Raw genomic sequence first — 16,241 nt, 5'->3', positions numbered from 1 at the left:
AGTCCTTGCACGTATATTTGAGCAGTGATGATCAGGACAGTTCAATGACCTCATTCTGGAAGGTGGGATTAGGGTGGAGGAGCTCTTTTTGACCAACTTCAAAATCGTCAAGTGGCCTCCTGGGTCATAAATTCTGTACAATTCTCTGACAGATAAAACCTAGTTTACTTTTCAGAATTCATTAATGACCTAAGTAAATGATGCTAGAGCTAATTTTACACCAAGCTCAGGAAGTACTTAGGAAAAGTTGCCTTTTTGATTTATTCAATGACATATGCTTTTCAATTCCTATTTAAGTCTAGAATGGTGCATAGTTCTTTTCTCCCTAATAAAAGCAAGTGTCTGCCAAACATGACAACAACCACCATTTGCCTTTTCCTATAAAAATTTGACTCTAAAGCATGTACTGTACCGAGGAAGTTTGCTGTTCTTCAAGGCCTCCTCCACATCCATGTCACTACTGTCAAAATCAATGATGATAATGTTGAAGTTTTCATCTTTTGTTGTCTTGTAGAGATCTTCCATATCTGTAATGAACTGCTGCACCCAACGGGCCTGGTTCTTTACTGTAAAGTTATAAAGGAAAGATAATTGCTGATGTTATGATTACTCGCAGCAATGGAAGAAATGAATTTCCCACCTTTCTTTTCCCCTCCCTGGAGGTCACAAGATAACACAGATTGGGAAGGCAATTAACCCATCTAAAATGATCCTTAATGGAAAGTGTTTCTCCTGAATTATATTTCCCAGTAGTTTATTCAACAAATTGAACACTTCATTAACACTGACTACTCTTTGAAAATCATTCAGCAGCTGTAAAGTAATTTGAGTATTCATGAAGTCATGAAAGGACTATAGAAATACAAGAACTTCTTTTTTTCACACCTGAATGACTTATTTTAGTCCCAAGTTTCTCTTTTGTTAGTTTAACAAACTATCGTCTCATGCAAGAATATAAAGTAGACTTAAGAGTTCTATTTTAATAATGTTTATTAATTTAGACACCTTTATTTAAATCTGACAGGCACCATTATAACCAATCATGACTCAGTTGTGGGTACCTATCCCAACATTCTTTGCTGCATTACCTCATTGTTCAGTATTTGTCCACTGAAATGCGTCAGAGGCACAGGCACTGTGGGAATTATTTCTCATCATCTAACTACAGACTAAGTACAAGGAAATTATTTTAAAAGTGGTGAAAAAGAGTGACAATCCCATTACACAGTTAATTCTCTTATGGTGCAAATATTGTCTCATAAACCAAAGTACACAATTTAATGATTTGATAGTTACCATCAGCATCGGTGTGCTCAGATTTTTTTAGCATGTCGCACCAGACAGTCAGCCATTCTTGTCTGGCGTGTGGTGTCAGGATTGGTCTCCTTTCAGAATAACTGGGTCACGATATGAACATTCCTGACTCGACCCCTGTATTTTTTTACGAGGTTGACGCTCAACCCGGCACGGATGGAAAGCATGCTCGGTGGTGGCCCGACTTGGATTCGAACTCGGGAGCCTTCGCTCCAGAGTCCGGCACTTATGCCATTGCACCACCAGCGGCCCATATGAATTCTCAGATTCATATTAGTTTATTGTCAAATACACCAGCATTTAATGAACTTCCTTCTTCGTGTGCAGATTTATAAAATTAATTACATTTTTTTCTTGCTAGAATTGTGAAAAGTAAGCTTTGCAGCTTTATAACGTTGGTGACATCATATTCCCCAAAGGTAACAAATGGTACCAAAAAAGCCTCTTTGAAAGAGAATTTGTAAATCATTGTTTTTATAGTTGAATAAACAAATTGATGTTTAAGCTGTGGTCTGAAATGAGAGGCTGTTAGAGAGGAGTGGGGAATTATGGAGAACCAGCAGAGATATTATTGTGGGCAACAGACAATAAAGAGAATGGAGGTTTCATTGATGAGAAGTCATGTACAGTTCCAGAGTTTCTTAGTGAGGTGGTGACAGGGCAGCGGGGATATCTACAGTATATGAGGTGGAACTTGCTTCATGAAGCCTGAATATGGCTTGTGGCCAGAAAGCTCACAGGATGCCATGGTAGCATAACAGTTAGCATGACACTATTACAGCTTGGGACGTCGGAGTGTGGAGTTCAATTCCGGCACAGTTCTGTAAGGAGTCTCTGTACGTCCTCTCTGTGGAATACGTGGGTTTTCTCCGGGTCCTCCCACAGTCCAAAGGCGTACAGGGTAGGTAAATTGGTCATTGTAAATTGTCTGCGGATTAGGTTAGGGTCACTTGTGTTCTTGGGGGTTGCTGGGAATAAATAAAATAAAAAAAACTGGGATGCATTTGAACAACTCTGAGCATTTGAAGCCAGTGACATCATTCGTGAGGGAATGGCTGTACGTGAGATTATAAACCAAATCCTCAGATTAAATTTCAACCACAGACACGGCTACATTTCGAGTGGCCTCATTCGATCATGTCCTTTTGTTTTCATGAATCTCAAGAGAAACAGCAACAAAGAAAAATTTTGAATTGAAATCGGAAATAAATTGAGAAATAATTTTAATTTGTACTGAGATTGTTTCTTTTTAATTAATGCTAGATTTAGAACTTGCCCTGTAACTAGGTTACATAATTACTGTGTAGAATTCTTCTGAGTCAGGTTACAGTGTTGATTAGTTTGTACATGGAAAGTGGAAACCAACCTACTTCATTTGGGTGGGGGAAGGTGCAAGGGGAACCATCTGCTTTACCTTTGATCATAGACTATATGATCATCCATAATACTGTCACAAATGGCACCAAAAGAAACAAATGACAATCATTACGGATGTGGAATCACTTTTCTTAAAGATACATTTTCTGAATTTACAATTATTTATTTGAATTAAGCATTTTCTCACCTGGAACTACAAAGTGCACCATGACACTAGATCTCATATGTAAACCAATTGGTTGGCACAGTAGAGCTTTGGAATATGGGACATCCTGCTGAGTGGGCTCCTTATCCTGCAGTTCTGTTGTTACTTCAATCCCATCATCTTGTTTGCTCCTGTGCAGCAAGAGGTAGATGTACTCTGTCAATCGGACCACCTTCTTTCCTTTCTCCATCAGCTCCAGTTCAACAAGGTACCTATTGCCACGAGCAGAATCCCTTCGCTTTTCCACGTTAATGATCCGCAGTAGTGTATAAATCCTATTGAAAGGGCCAGAGAAAGGGAGTCCCATGAGATGCAAAGGAAAAGTTATTGCCTGTGGTGGAATCAAAAACCAGAGGCCATCAATATAAAGTGGTCTGACTATTCCAATGAAAACTCATTGAATCATAGCCATAGAACACTACAGCACAGAAACAGGCCCTCTGACCCATTTAGTCTGTGTTGGACTATTAATCTGTCTCCTCCCATCAACCTACCTCCAGACCATAGCCCTCCATGCCACTCCATCCACGTACCTACCCCAATTTGTCTTAAAAGTGGAAACTGAACTCACACCCACCACTTCGGCTGGCATCTCCTTCCACACTCTCACCACCCTCTGAGTAAAGAAGCTCCCCCTTCATATTCCTCTTAAACATTTCACCTTTCACCCTTAACCTGTGACCATTAGTTCTACACATGCCCAACCTCAGCAGAAAAAGCCTGCTTGCATTTACCCTATCTATATGCTTCATAATTCTGTAAACTTCTATCAACTCACCTCTTATTATCTTACACTCTAGGGAATGAAGTCCTAAACTATTCAACCTTTTCCTAAAACTCAGGTCCTCAAATCCTGGCAACATTTCTTGCAAATTTTCACTGCACTCTTTCAATCTTGTTGATGTCTTTTCTGTAGGTGACCAAAACTGCAGGCAATACTCCTAATTTGGTCTCTCCAACACCTATACATACAACTTCAACATAATGTCCCAATTGTGCATTCAATACTTTGATTTATGATGACTAATGTGCCAAAAATTTACCCAAAGGATGGACAGAAAATGGAGCATGTTTCAAATGAGAGTAGTTAAGTTGAACAGGATTTAAGGAGCTATATTGTAAATTAATGAGCAAGAGAATTAGAGAGAAAGGGGTTAGATGAAGGACACCTCTATGGAATGTACACACTGTAAAGAATGGTTAGGCTAAATTCATATGTATGCCATAAAATACTAAGAATAAATTAAAATAAATTCTCTATCAAATTGCTTTCATTTAATTGGCTGCTGATCAGTAAACAATGTTTCACAATGCGGTACACCAGAAAATGTATTTCTTTTAACATTTTTCCAATATGCCTAGAAGGGTTTTGTTTTACTTGAGAAAGTTAAATGAAAGTCCAGAAGCTAGAAGAAGAGAAATGCACCTTTGTCCACTGGCATTAAATGTGTGGAAGCGCTTTGGCCATTGAATAGTCTTTCTTCTATCGAGTGTGATAGAATATTAATTAAACATCACTATTGGGCCACCAACACCCAAGAAGCTCCACGATACTTAGGATAGAGTACGTTACTGCTGTTAATGTACACTATTTACTTATTCTCTTACTGCCATATGAGGCTATCAATATGTGCAAAGGTGTAATGCAGCAACTCTTGAAGCTTAGTTTGACATTTTTTACCATCAAAACCAGAACAAAAGTAGTAGTTTTGTTGGAGTGCACCATCACCTTCAAGTTCCCACCTGGTCACAAACTTCCTGACTAGCTTTTTCATTGTTACAAACTCTGTGTATTGAACTTCCTCACCTAAGGACAGTGATTTAAGAAGAAGGCAGCCTACTATCACACTCTAAGAACAAACTGAAATAGCTGCAACCTCACCAGCACTGCCTGTATCTTGCGAGTCAACAATGAAATTGATTAATTTTGATAATGGACGCTGCTTTGTCATGTCAGTTGTTCAATTCCTGCTGCTGTCTGTAAGGACTTCGTACATTTTCCCCATAACTGCATGGGTTTCCTCCTAGTGTTCTGGTTTCCTCCCATAGTCCAAAGACATATGGTTAGAGTTAATGAATTGTGCGCATGCTATGTTGGTCCCGGAAGTTTGCCGACACTTGTGGGCTGCCCGGCATAATTCTCCTTGATTTGCTTTGATGCAAATGGTGCACTTCACTGTATGATTTGAAGTACAAGTGACATCTAAAGCTAATCTAAAGTAATCTAATATCGGCTTCAACATCGGTTGTTGTAACAGAATGTGCCAGACATCATATTTTGAGTTTTAAGAGAAAGAAAAGACTCAGGTGATTGCAGATTATATAGTGAATAAAAAAAAGAAAGATGGGGACAGATATGTTGGAGTCCAGAGGGCGGGTGACCTTTCTCTCAAATAGTAAGCTGTGGAGTATAGGTCAGGTACATGCTGTTGTCTTACACATGCAAAGCTGCACAATATATATAACAACCTGCTCAAAAAGGGGGCACTCCACTGCAGTTTGTTTTATTCTGTCAAGCCATGTCATAAGAAATATTACAGCAATGATTTTGCTTTCATCAGCTGCAATTAAACATTTATATCCCTACAATCAAGACATTTTTATATTATGCAATATTTACTTTGGCTGAATGCAGATGTCTCATGCATAATTAAAAAGGGTTTACATTTCAACCTTCATTTCAATCTAAATAAAGAACTAGGTTATCTACTCTGGTTTCTGCCGGCAGCTTAATGGAAGCAGTGTTATCACAGCGCAGGAGGCCATTCAATCTACTGGGTCGCTGCTAACTGCTAGCACACCAATCGGGTCAGTCCTATTCTCCACTCTTGCACCATTGATCTGCAAATTAATTGCTTTAATGTTATACAGTCATACAGCATGGAAGCTGGTGCTTCGGCCTCAATAGTCCATGCTGATCAAGATGCCCCATCCAGACTAGCCCCATTTGCCAGTGCTTGGCCCATAACTTTATAAACTTTTCCAATCCATCTATCTGTCCAACTGTTTTCTGAAAGTCCTTATTGTACTTGCAACTTCCTTTGGGAGCTCAATCCATAGTACATACAATAACACCTTTTGTGTAAAAAAGCTCCTATCAAATATTTCCTCTCACCTTAAACTTATGCCATCTAGTTCTTGATTACCCAACCCAGGGAAAAATGACTGGCTGCATTCACCCTATTTATACCCCTTAAGATTTTATCGTGTCTATAAGACTACCTCTCAGTCTTCTGTGCTCCAAGGAATAAAGGCTCTGATTAATTTGGTTTCCCCTACCCCTTGTAGGTAATGAGTTCAAGACATATGAGAAGGTTTCTTCTCATTCTAATTCTTGGGATGAAAGGGTTGTCCTATCAAGAGGGGCTGAACTGTTTGGTTCTGTATACTATGGAGTTGAGAAGAACGAGTGATGATTTTATTCAAACATATAAGGTCCTTAACAGTATAGGTATTGAAATTTAGTGGGAAGGTCAAGAGCAGGGGCATATATCTACAAAGTAAGAGGCCAGTCATTTGAAGCTGAGGTGTGCAGAGAAGGAAGTGAATCTCTGGAATTCTCTGCCCCCAAGGGAGGTGGAGGCTAAATTATTAGATATGCTTAAGGTGGAGATAGATAAATATTTGAAAGATCAAGGAACCGGCATAGAAGGGTTGATGGTAGCATAAATCAGCCACGAATATCAAATATCCGGGCAGATTTGAGGGGTCAGTTGGCTGACTCCTGCTCATATTTTTTTGCGTCCATGTGTTCACTTCACTGAATATTTTGTATTTTGTTATTTGTGTCTGGGAGCTTCACTGCTTCAGCTTACCTTATATGACAGTCATGACCTTGTTCACCTTTATCACATTTTCTCTCAAACTTGTTAGAATGCAGCTCCCAGCTTCTCCAAACAAGCTCTACATTTAAAACCCTCTATGATCACCTGAATTTTCCTGACGAATGCTGGAGTTCCATATGAAACTTCTGGCAGTCACGAGGAAGCTCCAGGCTCCCATACAAGAGCGTGCATGCACAGAAATCCTAAGCTTCCTGAGAGACAGTTAAAACTGGCACAGGTTTAGCTACTCTTTCTGCGTCAATGGTGAAGAACAGCTGTGAGGGAAAGAGGTTAATCTCCAGGTAATGATTCTAAATCAATTGTGTTAACTTAAATGTATGTAATTGTTTTCATCATTGTTCTATGTTTTAATTTTTAATGCAATTATTTTTAAGACATTTTGAACGATTTTGTAAGTTAGAGACATTCATACCTTTCAGTTACTAGTTAAGTTTGTGGCCACAGGTTAATTGTCTATCAAAACATTTCCATGAAAAAAAAAAGCTTATTCAAACCAACCAGGCAATGCCAGTTTTACTGGCAGGCAAAATGCTGCACAGGACTTCGCCAACTTTCTGTGACAAACTGCATCATTATCCTCTTCAGCATGGCCATGAAGTGAACTTGTCTTGCAATCAATTGTTTACTGAGCACTACTATATAGAAACAGCCCTTTCAGCCCATCTAGTCCATGCCAAGCTATTAATCTGTCTCATCCCATCAACAGGCACTCAGTTCATAGCCCTCCATACCCCTCCCACCCATGTACCTATCCAAATGTTTCTCTCAAATGTTGAAACCTAACCCACATCCACCACTCCTGCCAGCAGCTCACTCCACACTAGCAAGCAAATTCATGCAAGTATTTGAACCAGAACTTTGTCATTTCCCCCTGTGTTTGTTGTAACAGTGTCCTAGAGATAAATATTTAATTACTAAATACAGATTTAAAACCAAGCTTTGGTTTGACCAATCATAAATTGGGGGAGCACTTCATCAAGTACTTCTGCTCCATCCACAAGTGGGACTTCCTGGTGGCCAAACATGATGATTCCGATTCCCACTCCTGTTCTGACATGTCGATCTATAGCCTTGTCTTGTGCCAAGATGAGGTCACCCTCAGGGTGAAGGAGGAACACCTTGTATTCCGTCTGGGTAGCCTCCAACCTAATGGCATGAATATCGTTTTCTCCTTCCAGTAAATAAACTCCCTCCCCCACTTCTTTTATACCCCACTTTGACCTTTTACCTCTTCTAACCTACCTATTACTTCCCCTAGGGTCCCCCTTCCCTTTCCCCCATGGTCCACTCTCCTCTGCTATCAGTTTTCTAGTTTTCTTCTTCTCCAGTCCTTGATCTTTTTCACTCACCTGACTTCACCTATCACCTTCTAGCTACTCTCCTTCCCCTCCCCCTATCTTTTATTCTGGAGTCTTCCCTCTTCCTTCTCTGTTCTGAAGAAGGGTCTCGGCCCAAACTATCAATTGGCTATTAATTTCAATAGATGTTGCTTAACCTACTGAGTTATTGTGTGTGCTGCTATGGATTTCCAGTATTTGCAGACTTCCTCATGTTATGATTTGGTTATAAAAGTTTTCTTCTGCAATGTTGCCTGGGGCCGTGAAACATTGCTTCTGATGTTGAACTGCTTAGAAAAGTTTCCCTCCACTGCTGATTAACAAAACTTAGGATCTCTTCATTTCTTACTCCAAAACTCCCGAAGCTGTAGCTGTATTGGTATAATGTATAATCGGGTGTGTGTGTGTGTGTGTGTGTGTGTGTGTGTGTGTGTGTGTGTGTGTGTGTGTGTGTGTGTGTGTGTGTGTGTGTGTGTGTGTGTGTGTGTGTGTGTGTGTGTGTGTGTGTGTGTGTGTGTGTGTGTGTGTGTGTGTGTGTGTGTGTGTGTGGAGATCAGGAATCAGAAAAGAGGAACACATTCCAACTGCCTGAAATCTCAGTAAAGTTTTCTAACTCTGAGTCCATGAATGCCACCAAACCTCCCTCAAAATTGCACTCATGTTTGTTGTTACATTTGGAGAACACAGGAAAGGACAGAGAGATAGAGAAAATGATGTGAGTTAAGGTCCATTATTGATGTAATACACATCACTTCACAATAGGAATCACTCTTGCAAAAAACATCAAAACAGGGAGGGTAAGAAACCATACTTTTCTAAACAAAAGTATGGAGCAGAGTGGGTGACTACAGACAGTTTTGGAGACAGTTCCTTATGGAGTTTACGAGTTAGGTTTAAAAAGTAAGTAGTGCCTGTCGGGTCTTGTCTGTGGAATGAGAGATGACAGAGAGTGCTGGAGACAGTTCTTTGTGGATTTTACACGCCAGTTTTAAAAAGTAAGCTGTGCTTGTCTCGACTTGACTGTGGGGCGGGAGAGTGCAGAGAATGTTGGAGACAATCCTTGTGGAGTTTATGCACCAATTTTTAAAAAGCAAGCGGTGCCTGCCGAGACTTGTCTGTGGAGCGAGAGTTTGCTTGGGATGTTAGTAAATTAGCAAGGGCCAATAAAAAGAAGTGAGGTGTAAGCAGAGAGACCTTTGTGGGAGCGGCCATCGTTGGAGTTGGCTAGTGTTAGAATGCTCAGGCTTTGGGTCAGCAGGCTTCAGCGAGAACATGTGGGGTCTAAAGCTGCTGAGACTTCTGGAGTCATTTGTTTGATTGTAGAACATAAGCTTGAGAAGTTAGAGCCAAAGGCATAACAAGTGTAGGCAGGATGGTAGTTATAGCAATAGAATACTCCTCTTGTAAGAACTGAGATTGCAGGGCACCTAACCATTTCCCTGATGAATACATCTGCAGGAAGTGCACCCAACTTCAGCTCCTGACAGACAAGGTAGAAGAATTGAAGCTGCAGCTGGATGTACTCAGTACCAACTGGGAAGATGAAAACCTCAGAGAAAGAGGCCTTTAATGAGGTGGTCATACCCATAGTAGATGGGTAAGTAGTAACTGGAGTAAGTAGTAAGTGCAGGATTCCCCGTTGCCATTCCCCTCAGCAACAAGTAGAGTTAGGAGGAGATCCTGTGGCCGCAAAAGACATGCCAGGATGGTGCGTTGCCTCCCAGGGGCTAGGGTCCAGGATGTCTTCAAACAGCTGTAGAAGATTCTTAAGGGGGAAGAAATGACATAGGCGTCAATGACATAGGTAGAAAGTGGGAAGAAGTCCTCTGCAGTGAGTATAGGGAGCTTGGAAAGAGGCTGAAGAGAAGGACCTCCAAGGTAGTAATCTCTACCTCCTGATGCCACATGCTAGTCAGGGCAGGGATAGGATGATAGTACAGATGAATGAGTGGCTGAGGAAATGGTGTAGGGGCAGGGTTTCAGGTTCTTGGGTCATTGGAGCCTTTTCTGGGGGAGTGGTAACCTGTACAAGAGGGACTGGTTGCACCTAATCTGGAGGAAAACTAATATCCTGACTGGAAGGTTAACTAGTGCCACTCAGAGGGATTTAAACTATTTTGGCAGTGGGATGGGAACTAGAGCAGCAGGGCAGAAAGTGGAGGATGGAGAGGAAGATAGATGTAAAAACAGTAAAATAAAGCAGGGGCAAAGTAATAGATACGATGGGATGGATAGTTTGAAGTGTGTGTATTTTAATGCTCAAGGAATTATAAGTAAAGGTTATGACTTAGAGCACTGATCAGTGCATGGAACTATAATGTTGTGGCCATTACAGACTTGGTTGAGAGAAGGAGAGGAATGTTTGCTTAATGTCCCAGGATTTCAATGTTTTAAAAAAGATGGAGAGGAAGGTAAAAGAGCTGGGGGAGTTGCAATACCAGTCAGGGACAATATCATAGCTGCACTCAGAGGGGACATAATGGTGGGCTTGTCTGCTGAGACTATAAGAGTAGAACTGAAAAATAGGAAGGGTGCAATCACCCTGATGGGATTGTACTACAGACCCCACCTCCCCAATAGCCACTGGGGCATTGAGGAACAGATATGTAGACAGATTAAGTAAAGTTATAAAAATTGTTGTCATGGAGGACTTCAAATTTCCTGATATAAATAGGGACATTTTAGTGCACTAAGTTTAGATGGGGCAGAATTTATTGGGTGCATCCAGGAGGTGACCAGCCTTTCAGCTGGTCAGCAATTAGCGAACAATGACACAACTCCTTAAGTTTTAAGACAGCTATAGATAATTATGGACCTTTCAGGAGAGTATTAAATTGGAGCAGGGCAAATTATGAGAACATTAGACAAGAACTAAAGGAAGTTAATTGGGAGCAGCTGTTTTTGGGCAGGTCACACCTAACATGGGGAGGGTATTTAAAGACCAGCTGCACAGAATACATGTCAGGTATGTTCCAGTCAGAAGGAAGGACAGGAATGGTAAGGTATGTTGAGAGAGATGATGAATTTAGTCAAGAAGAAAAAGGAAAAATATGTAAAGCTTAAGAAACTAAAATCAAACAGAGCTCTTGAGGATTATAAAGAAGTCAGAAAAGTACTCAAGAAAGGAATTCAGAAAGCCAGGAGGAGGAATTAAAAGTACTTGGCAAGTGGGATCAAGGTGAATACCAAGGCATTCTATGCATAAATCAAGAGTGAGCGAGAGAATATCAAGGGAGAGAGTGGGACCACTCAAGGATAAATGAGGGAACATTTGATTGGATGTAGAGAATGTGAGTGAGGTCCTTAATGAGTCCTGTACATCAGTATTTAGGAAGGAGAAGGATGTAGAGGATTAGTGCTGAGAGTACTGATAAGCTAGGGTTTTTTGAGGTAAAGGAGGAAGTAGTGTTGAGTCTCTTAAAGAGTGTTAAAGTGGATTCGTCACCAGGACCTGATAGGATTTGCCCCATATTATTGAGAGAGGCAAGAAAAGATATTGCTGGGGACTTGACTAATATCTTTGTGCCTTCTCCAGCCACAGATGAAATCCTGATGGACTGGTGAGTAGCTAATGTTTTTCTACTATTTAATATGGGAACCACGGATAATCCTGGAAACAATAGACTGATGAGTCTCACATCAGTGGTAGGGAAGTTACTGGAGAGATTTCTCAGGGATAGGATATACAAGCATTTGGAAAGCCATGGCCTTATCGGGGAGAGCCAGCATAACTTTGTGCAGAGCAAGTTGAGTCCTACCAAATTAGTTGAGGCGATGAGGGTGATTGATGAAGGTGGAGCTGTGGATATTGTCCACATGGATTTTAGTAAGGTGCTTCAGAAGGTCCCTCAAGGAAGACTCATCTAGAAGGTTAAGATGCATGGGATCAATGCCGAATTGGTCATTTGGTTTCAGAACTGACTTGCCCCTAGAGGATGGTGTTGAAGTGACTAATTCTCGTGGTGATTAGCGGTGTTTCACAGGGACTTGTACTGAGACCTCTGTTGTTAATGGTGTATATAAGTGACCTAGATGAACATGTAGATGAGCGAGTTAGTAGGTTTGCTGATGATACGAAGATTGATGGTGTTGTGAACAGGGTAGAAGACTGGCAAAGAATTCAATGGGATATATCTCCGAGAGAGATATGGGTGGAGAAATGGCAGATGGAGTCTAAGCTAGTCTAATGTTAAGTGTTGCACCTTGATAGGTCAAATGTAAAGAGAGCTTTATAAAACTCTAGTTAGGCTGCATTTAGAGTATTGCATCCATTTCTGGTCACCCCATTATAGGAAGGATTCTGAGGCTTTGGATAGGGTGCAGAAGAGGTTTACCAGGATGTTGTCTGGATTAGAGGACATGTGCCATAATGAGAGGTTGGGCAGACTTTTGTTTTCACTGGGGTGGCGGCGGCTGAGAGGAGATCTGAATGACCTCTATAGCATTATGAGAGGCATTGACAGAGTGGACAGACAGCATCTTTTCCCCAGGGTTGAAATGGTTAATACCAGAGGGCATGCATTTAAGGTGAGAAGGGGAGATGTGAGGGGCAAGTTTTTTCTTTACGGAGAGAATGGTAGATACCTGGAATGCGCTGCTTGGAGTGCTGCTAGTGGCAGAAAAAAAGGACCTTTAAGAGATGTTTAGGTAGGCTATGAATGAGAGAAAAATGGAAGTATATGGTCATGATAAAGGCAGAAGAGATTAGTCAGCCATTTGATCACCAATTTAATTGGTTCAGCACAACACTGTAGGCCAAAAGGCCTATTCCTGTTCTATACTGTTCAATGTTTGATATTCTAAAATAATTGCATACAAGTATAGTTTGAAAATACTCACCCGCCGTTTTTTTCATTCAGCTTCTCCATGTACTGCGCTAAAACATCTACCACCTCACTCTCACTCATTTGCAGGTTGCCAGAAACATTGCACCTGAGGTCATTCCAGTCTGACCGCAAGAGCTCAAAATCCATGGAGCTGACACTGAATGTTCGCTGCCAGTTTATGGATTCCTCCATCCAGCCCTGCTGAGACTCAGTATCCTCATAACTGTAATCTGACAGTCCTTCATCGGTTGCCTCAAACTGGTCATTATAAATTTGCTGGGATTCACTCAAGTCACCAGCCTTCCAGTAGGTTGTCTCTTCAGGAAAATTTTCGGGAGCAAAGGATGTTGCTTTAAGTTCATTTGTCTTTTTGTGAATAGGATGGGTAAAATCTTCCTTGTCCACATTTTCCTCATGCGTAAAGTATACACGAGGTGTTGCAGTAACATTGCGTCTGTTCATGTCATCCCTAATCTGTTCCTGTTTCCTATGCAGTGCCTTCCAGTTCCTCTTCACCTTTTTAATTGTTGGAACTCGAAAAGAATCATTATTAGCATCGTGCACCTCCTGCTCCTGAGATGTTGTGTTCCTTAACAAAAACATTTTATTAGTGAGGTATAGTGTTGTCTTTTTCCCCTTTGCAATGGAAGTCAAGTTCTTTATTGAGCTCAGGTCTTGCAGTTCATTATTTCTGGCATTGGTGTGCAAGTACACTCCAGGAAACAATTCCTTAGGTTTTTCTGTAAGCAATGTATTTTTCTTCTGCTGGGGTCTAGTCACATAGATTTTATTCTGTAGCTTCTTGGGCTCACCAAGTCTCTTTTTATGGATGCCTACGTGAGCAGTATTACTCAAAAACTGCTTGGTTTTACTGGGGATGAGTGGAATGGAAATCTCTGACTGCAAGTTGAACAAGCTACTCTTACTGAGTTTGGATTGGCTGGCTGGTTTTTTATTCGACTCTTCTGGGTTGAATTTAGCCCAGGTTAGTGACCTACTTTGTCTGTGTTTTGGTTTGTGAAAGAGGCCCACTTCCTGATTGTTGTTGGCTATAGCTGATGGGGACATATCATTTTCTTGAAGAATTGGATGCAAGGCCTTTTGCTGTGGTTTCATGATGTGTAAGTCCTTGGTCGTGGTCTTTCTTTTGTGGCTGTCCATGTAGTCAAAGTCATCCCTGTTGTCTTCAGGCAGTGGCAGGAGCTTCCTCTTTGTGACCAACTGGCTCTGAAACAGGCTGGTATTTCCTCTTTCCTTAAGGTCCTCCTTGTTCCACGTCATCTTGCTGCTGCTTAGTATAGGTTCTGTATCAACTCCTTCTGATTCTTCAGGGAAATCTATAATATCCAAAATGTGTAGGTAAAAAGTAAATACATGATAGAGAGTTAATATAAAAAGTGACCATGAATTAAAAGGCAGCTTTCAATGCAAAACCATGCAATAGGAATTTTTTTTTAAATTGCATGGTGAGCACATTTACAGATTTTTTGATCTGGATCCTTGTCTTAAGACAGGTACCCAGTACATCCTGGGCCAGGCTGTGACAAGTGGTGTTTGACCCTGCTTTTGGCATCATACAAGACATTCTACCCTGCAGAATACACAGGTCTCTAAACACCAAATGGACAGAGCCACTTTTAGCCATGGGTTCAGGGATGCTTTGATAATAGTTAAGTGCCCAAGGCATACACCTATGTTAATTTTTCATTGTCCATGAAGTCCCCAGACCTCTCCTATGTTAATATAATCTCCCCCACCCAATCCATTGGATCAGACACTCCTGTGTTCCCCAATACCTTTCAGCCAACCCCATCCCCAATCTCTTGTGTTGCACAATAGACTATAGTTTATTTTCAATTCACTTCATTGCCAAAGAATTAGGAAAAATATTTAAATGCAACAAATTGCATGCTATTACATCCTTATCATCCACGATGGGATTCTAGTTGCAAGGATATTGAATGTGCATTATTGGGTTACAAAGGGATCCTGGGCAACTAATATCAATGATGATGTGGTATTAATGTAATGCCAGGTTCCAACATGGAATCTCAAAAACAAGAGACTATGTTGTGGTAAGAGCTTGTGGGTGATAATGTCAGCTCTGACTAGAGGCATGTAATGAAACAAAATAAAGAAATGCACAATCAAAGCTAATATAATATGTTGTCAGAGCAAATGATCTCCATTCACTAAGAGGAAAAAAAATTGTGATGTTTTCTTCTGAAGTTTCTATGCAAGTCCAGGATAGTATAGGTTATTGGATTCTAGAGGACCCACACTGTCCACAGCAGCCATCCTTGGTTTCTGGATGCAAGACATTTCAATTCCTCTTCCCACTCTCACATATGGGGAACACTTTGGGTTTGAAAGAACTGTGGGAGATCTTGAATAATTTATTACACCTCTGTTTATTTGTAACACAAACAGACCCTACAGAACTAAGTAGTGAGGCATGGACAATATACAGATCACAGAAGATGAGGTGCCTGCTGTCTTGACGCAAATTAGGGTGGATAAGTCCCTCGGGTCCGACAAGATGTCCCTTTGGAACTTGAGAGAGGCCAATGCAGAAATCGCAGGCTCCCTAGCAGAGGCATTTAAAAGGTTCTTAAGAACGGCTGAGGTGCCAGAAAACTAGAGGTTAGCTAATATTGTTCTATTGTTCAAGAAAGGCTCTAAGAATAAGCTGGGAAATTATAGGCCTGTGAATCTGACCTCAGTAGTGGTTAAATCATTGGAAGGTATTTTACGGTACAGGATATATAAGTATTTGGATAGATAGGGCATGATTAGAGATAGTCAACATGGTTTAGAGTGTGATAGGCCATGTCTAACCAGTCTTGTGGAATTTTTCAAGGAGGTTACCAGGAAAGCTTATGATGGCAAGGCAGCGGATGTTGTCTATATGGACTTTAGCGAGACCTTTGACAAAGTTCCGCATGGGAGAGTAGTCAAGAAGGTTCAGTTACTTGGTATTCAGGATGAATTAATAAATTGGATTCAACATTGACTTAGTGGGAGAAACTTAGTGGTAAATAGTTGCTGTGACTAGTGGTGTGCATCTGTATCAGTGATTTGGACGATAATGTGGTAGATTGGAGTCCTGATGAAGGGTCTCAGCCCATAATGTCAGCAGTTTATTCATCTCTATTGATGCTGCCAGACCTGCTGAGTTCCTCCAGCATTTTGTGTTTCTGGATTTCCAGCATCTGCAGGACTTTATGTTCATCTCAGAGTATTGAGTACAGGAGTTAGAATGTTCTGTTGAAGTTGTATAGGATATTGGTGAGACCAGATTTGGAGTGTTGTGTTAAGTTCTGGTCACCTCTCTAAG

At 41.0% G+C, this 16,241-nt stretch overlaps 1 protein-coding gene and 1 long non-coding RNA gene across 2 annotated transcripts in view; one reads left to right on the top strand and one right to left on the bottom strand.

The window, feature by feature from the left end:
• The window catches only part of LOC140729448 (N-acetyl-beta-glucosaminyl-glycoprotein 4-beta-N-acetylgalactosaminyltransferase 1-like), an 813,083-nt gene that overhangs the window by 71,006 nt on the left and 725,836 nt on the right, over positions 1-16,241 (bottom strand). The window contains exons 14-16 of the mRNA XM_073049203.1: positions 12,918-14,241; positions 2,879-3,171; positions 413-566 (exon numbers count right to left, since the gene is read on the bottom strand). Of these exons, the coding sequence (XP_072905304.1) occupies positions 413-566; positions 2,879-3,171; positions 12,918-14,241 (1,771 nt within the window). The remainder of the gene's footprint in view (positions 1-412; positions 567-2,878; positions 3,172-12,917; positions 14,242-16,241) is intronic.
• LOC140729450 (uncharacterized) lies at positions 6,910-13,128 on the top strand. Its single transcript, XR_012099327.1, has 3 exons — positions 6,910-7,022; positions 11,614-11,638; positions 12,992-13,128. It is a non-coding gene; the product is annotated as an uncharacterized lncRNA (long non-coding RNA).

The sequence above is a fragment of the Hemitrygon akajei genome, chromosome 6, assembly GCF_048418815.1.
Source record: "Hemitrygon akajei chromosome 6, sHemAka1.3, whole genome shotgun sequence".
Classification (NCBI taxonomy): Eukaryota; Metazoa; Chordata; class Chondrichthyes; order Myliobatiformes; family Dasyatidae; genus Hemitrygon; species Hemitrygon akajei.
Note: the sequence above shows the minus strand (reverse complement) of the source record. Positions and strands in the feature narration are given on the sequence as shown.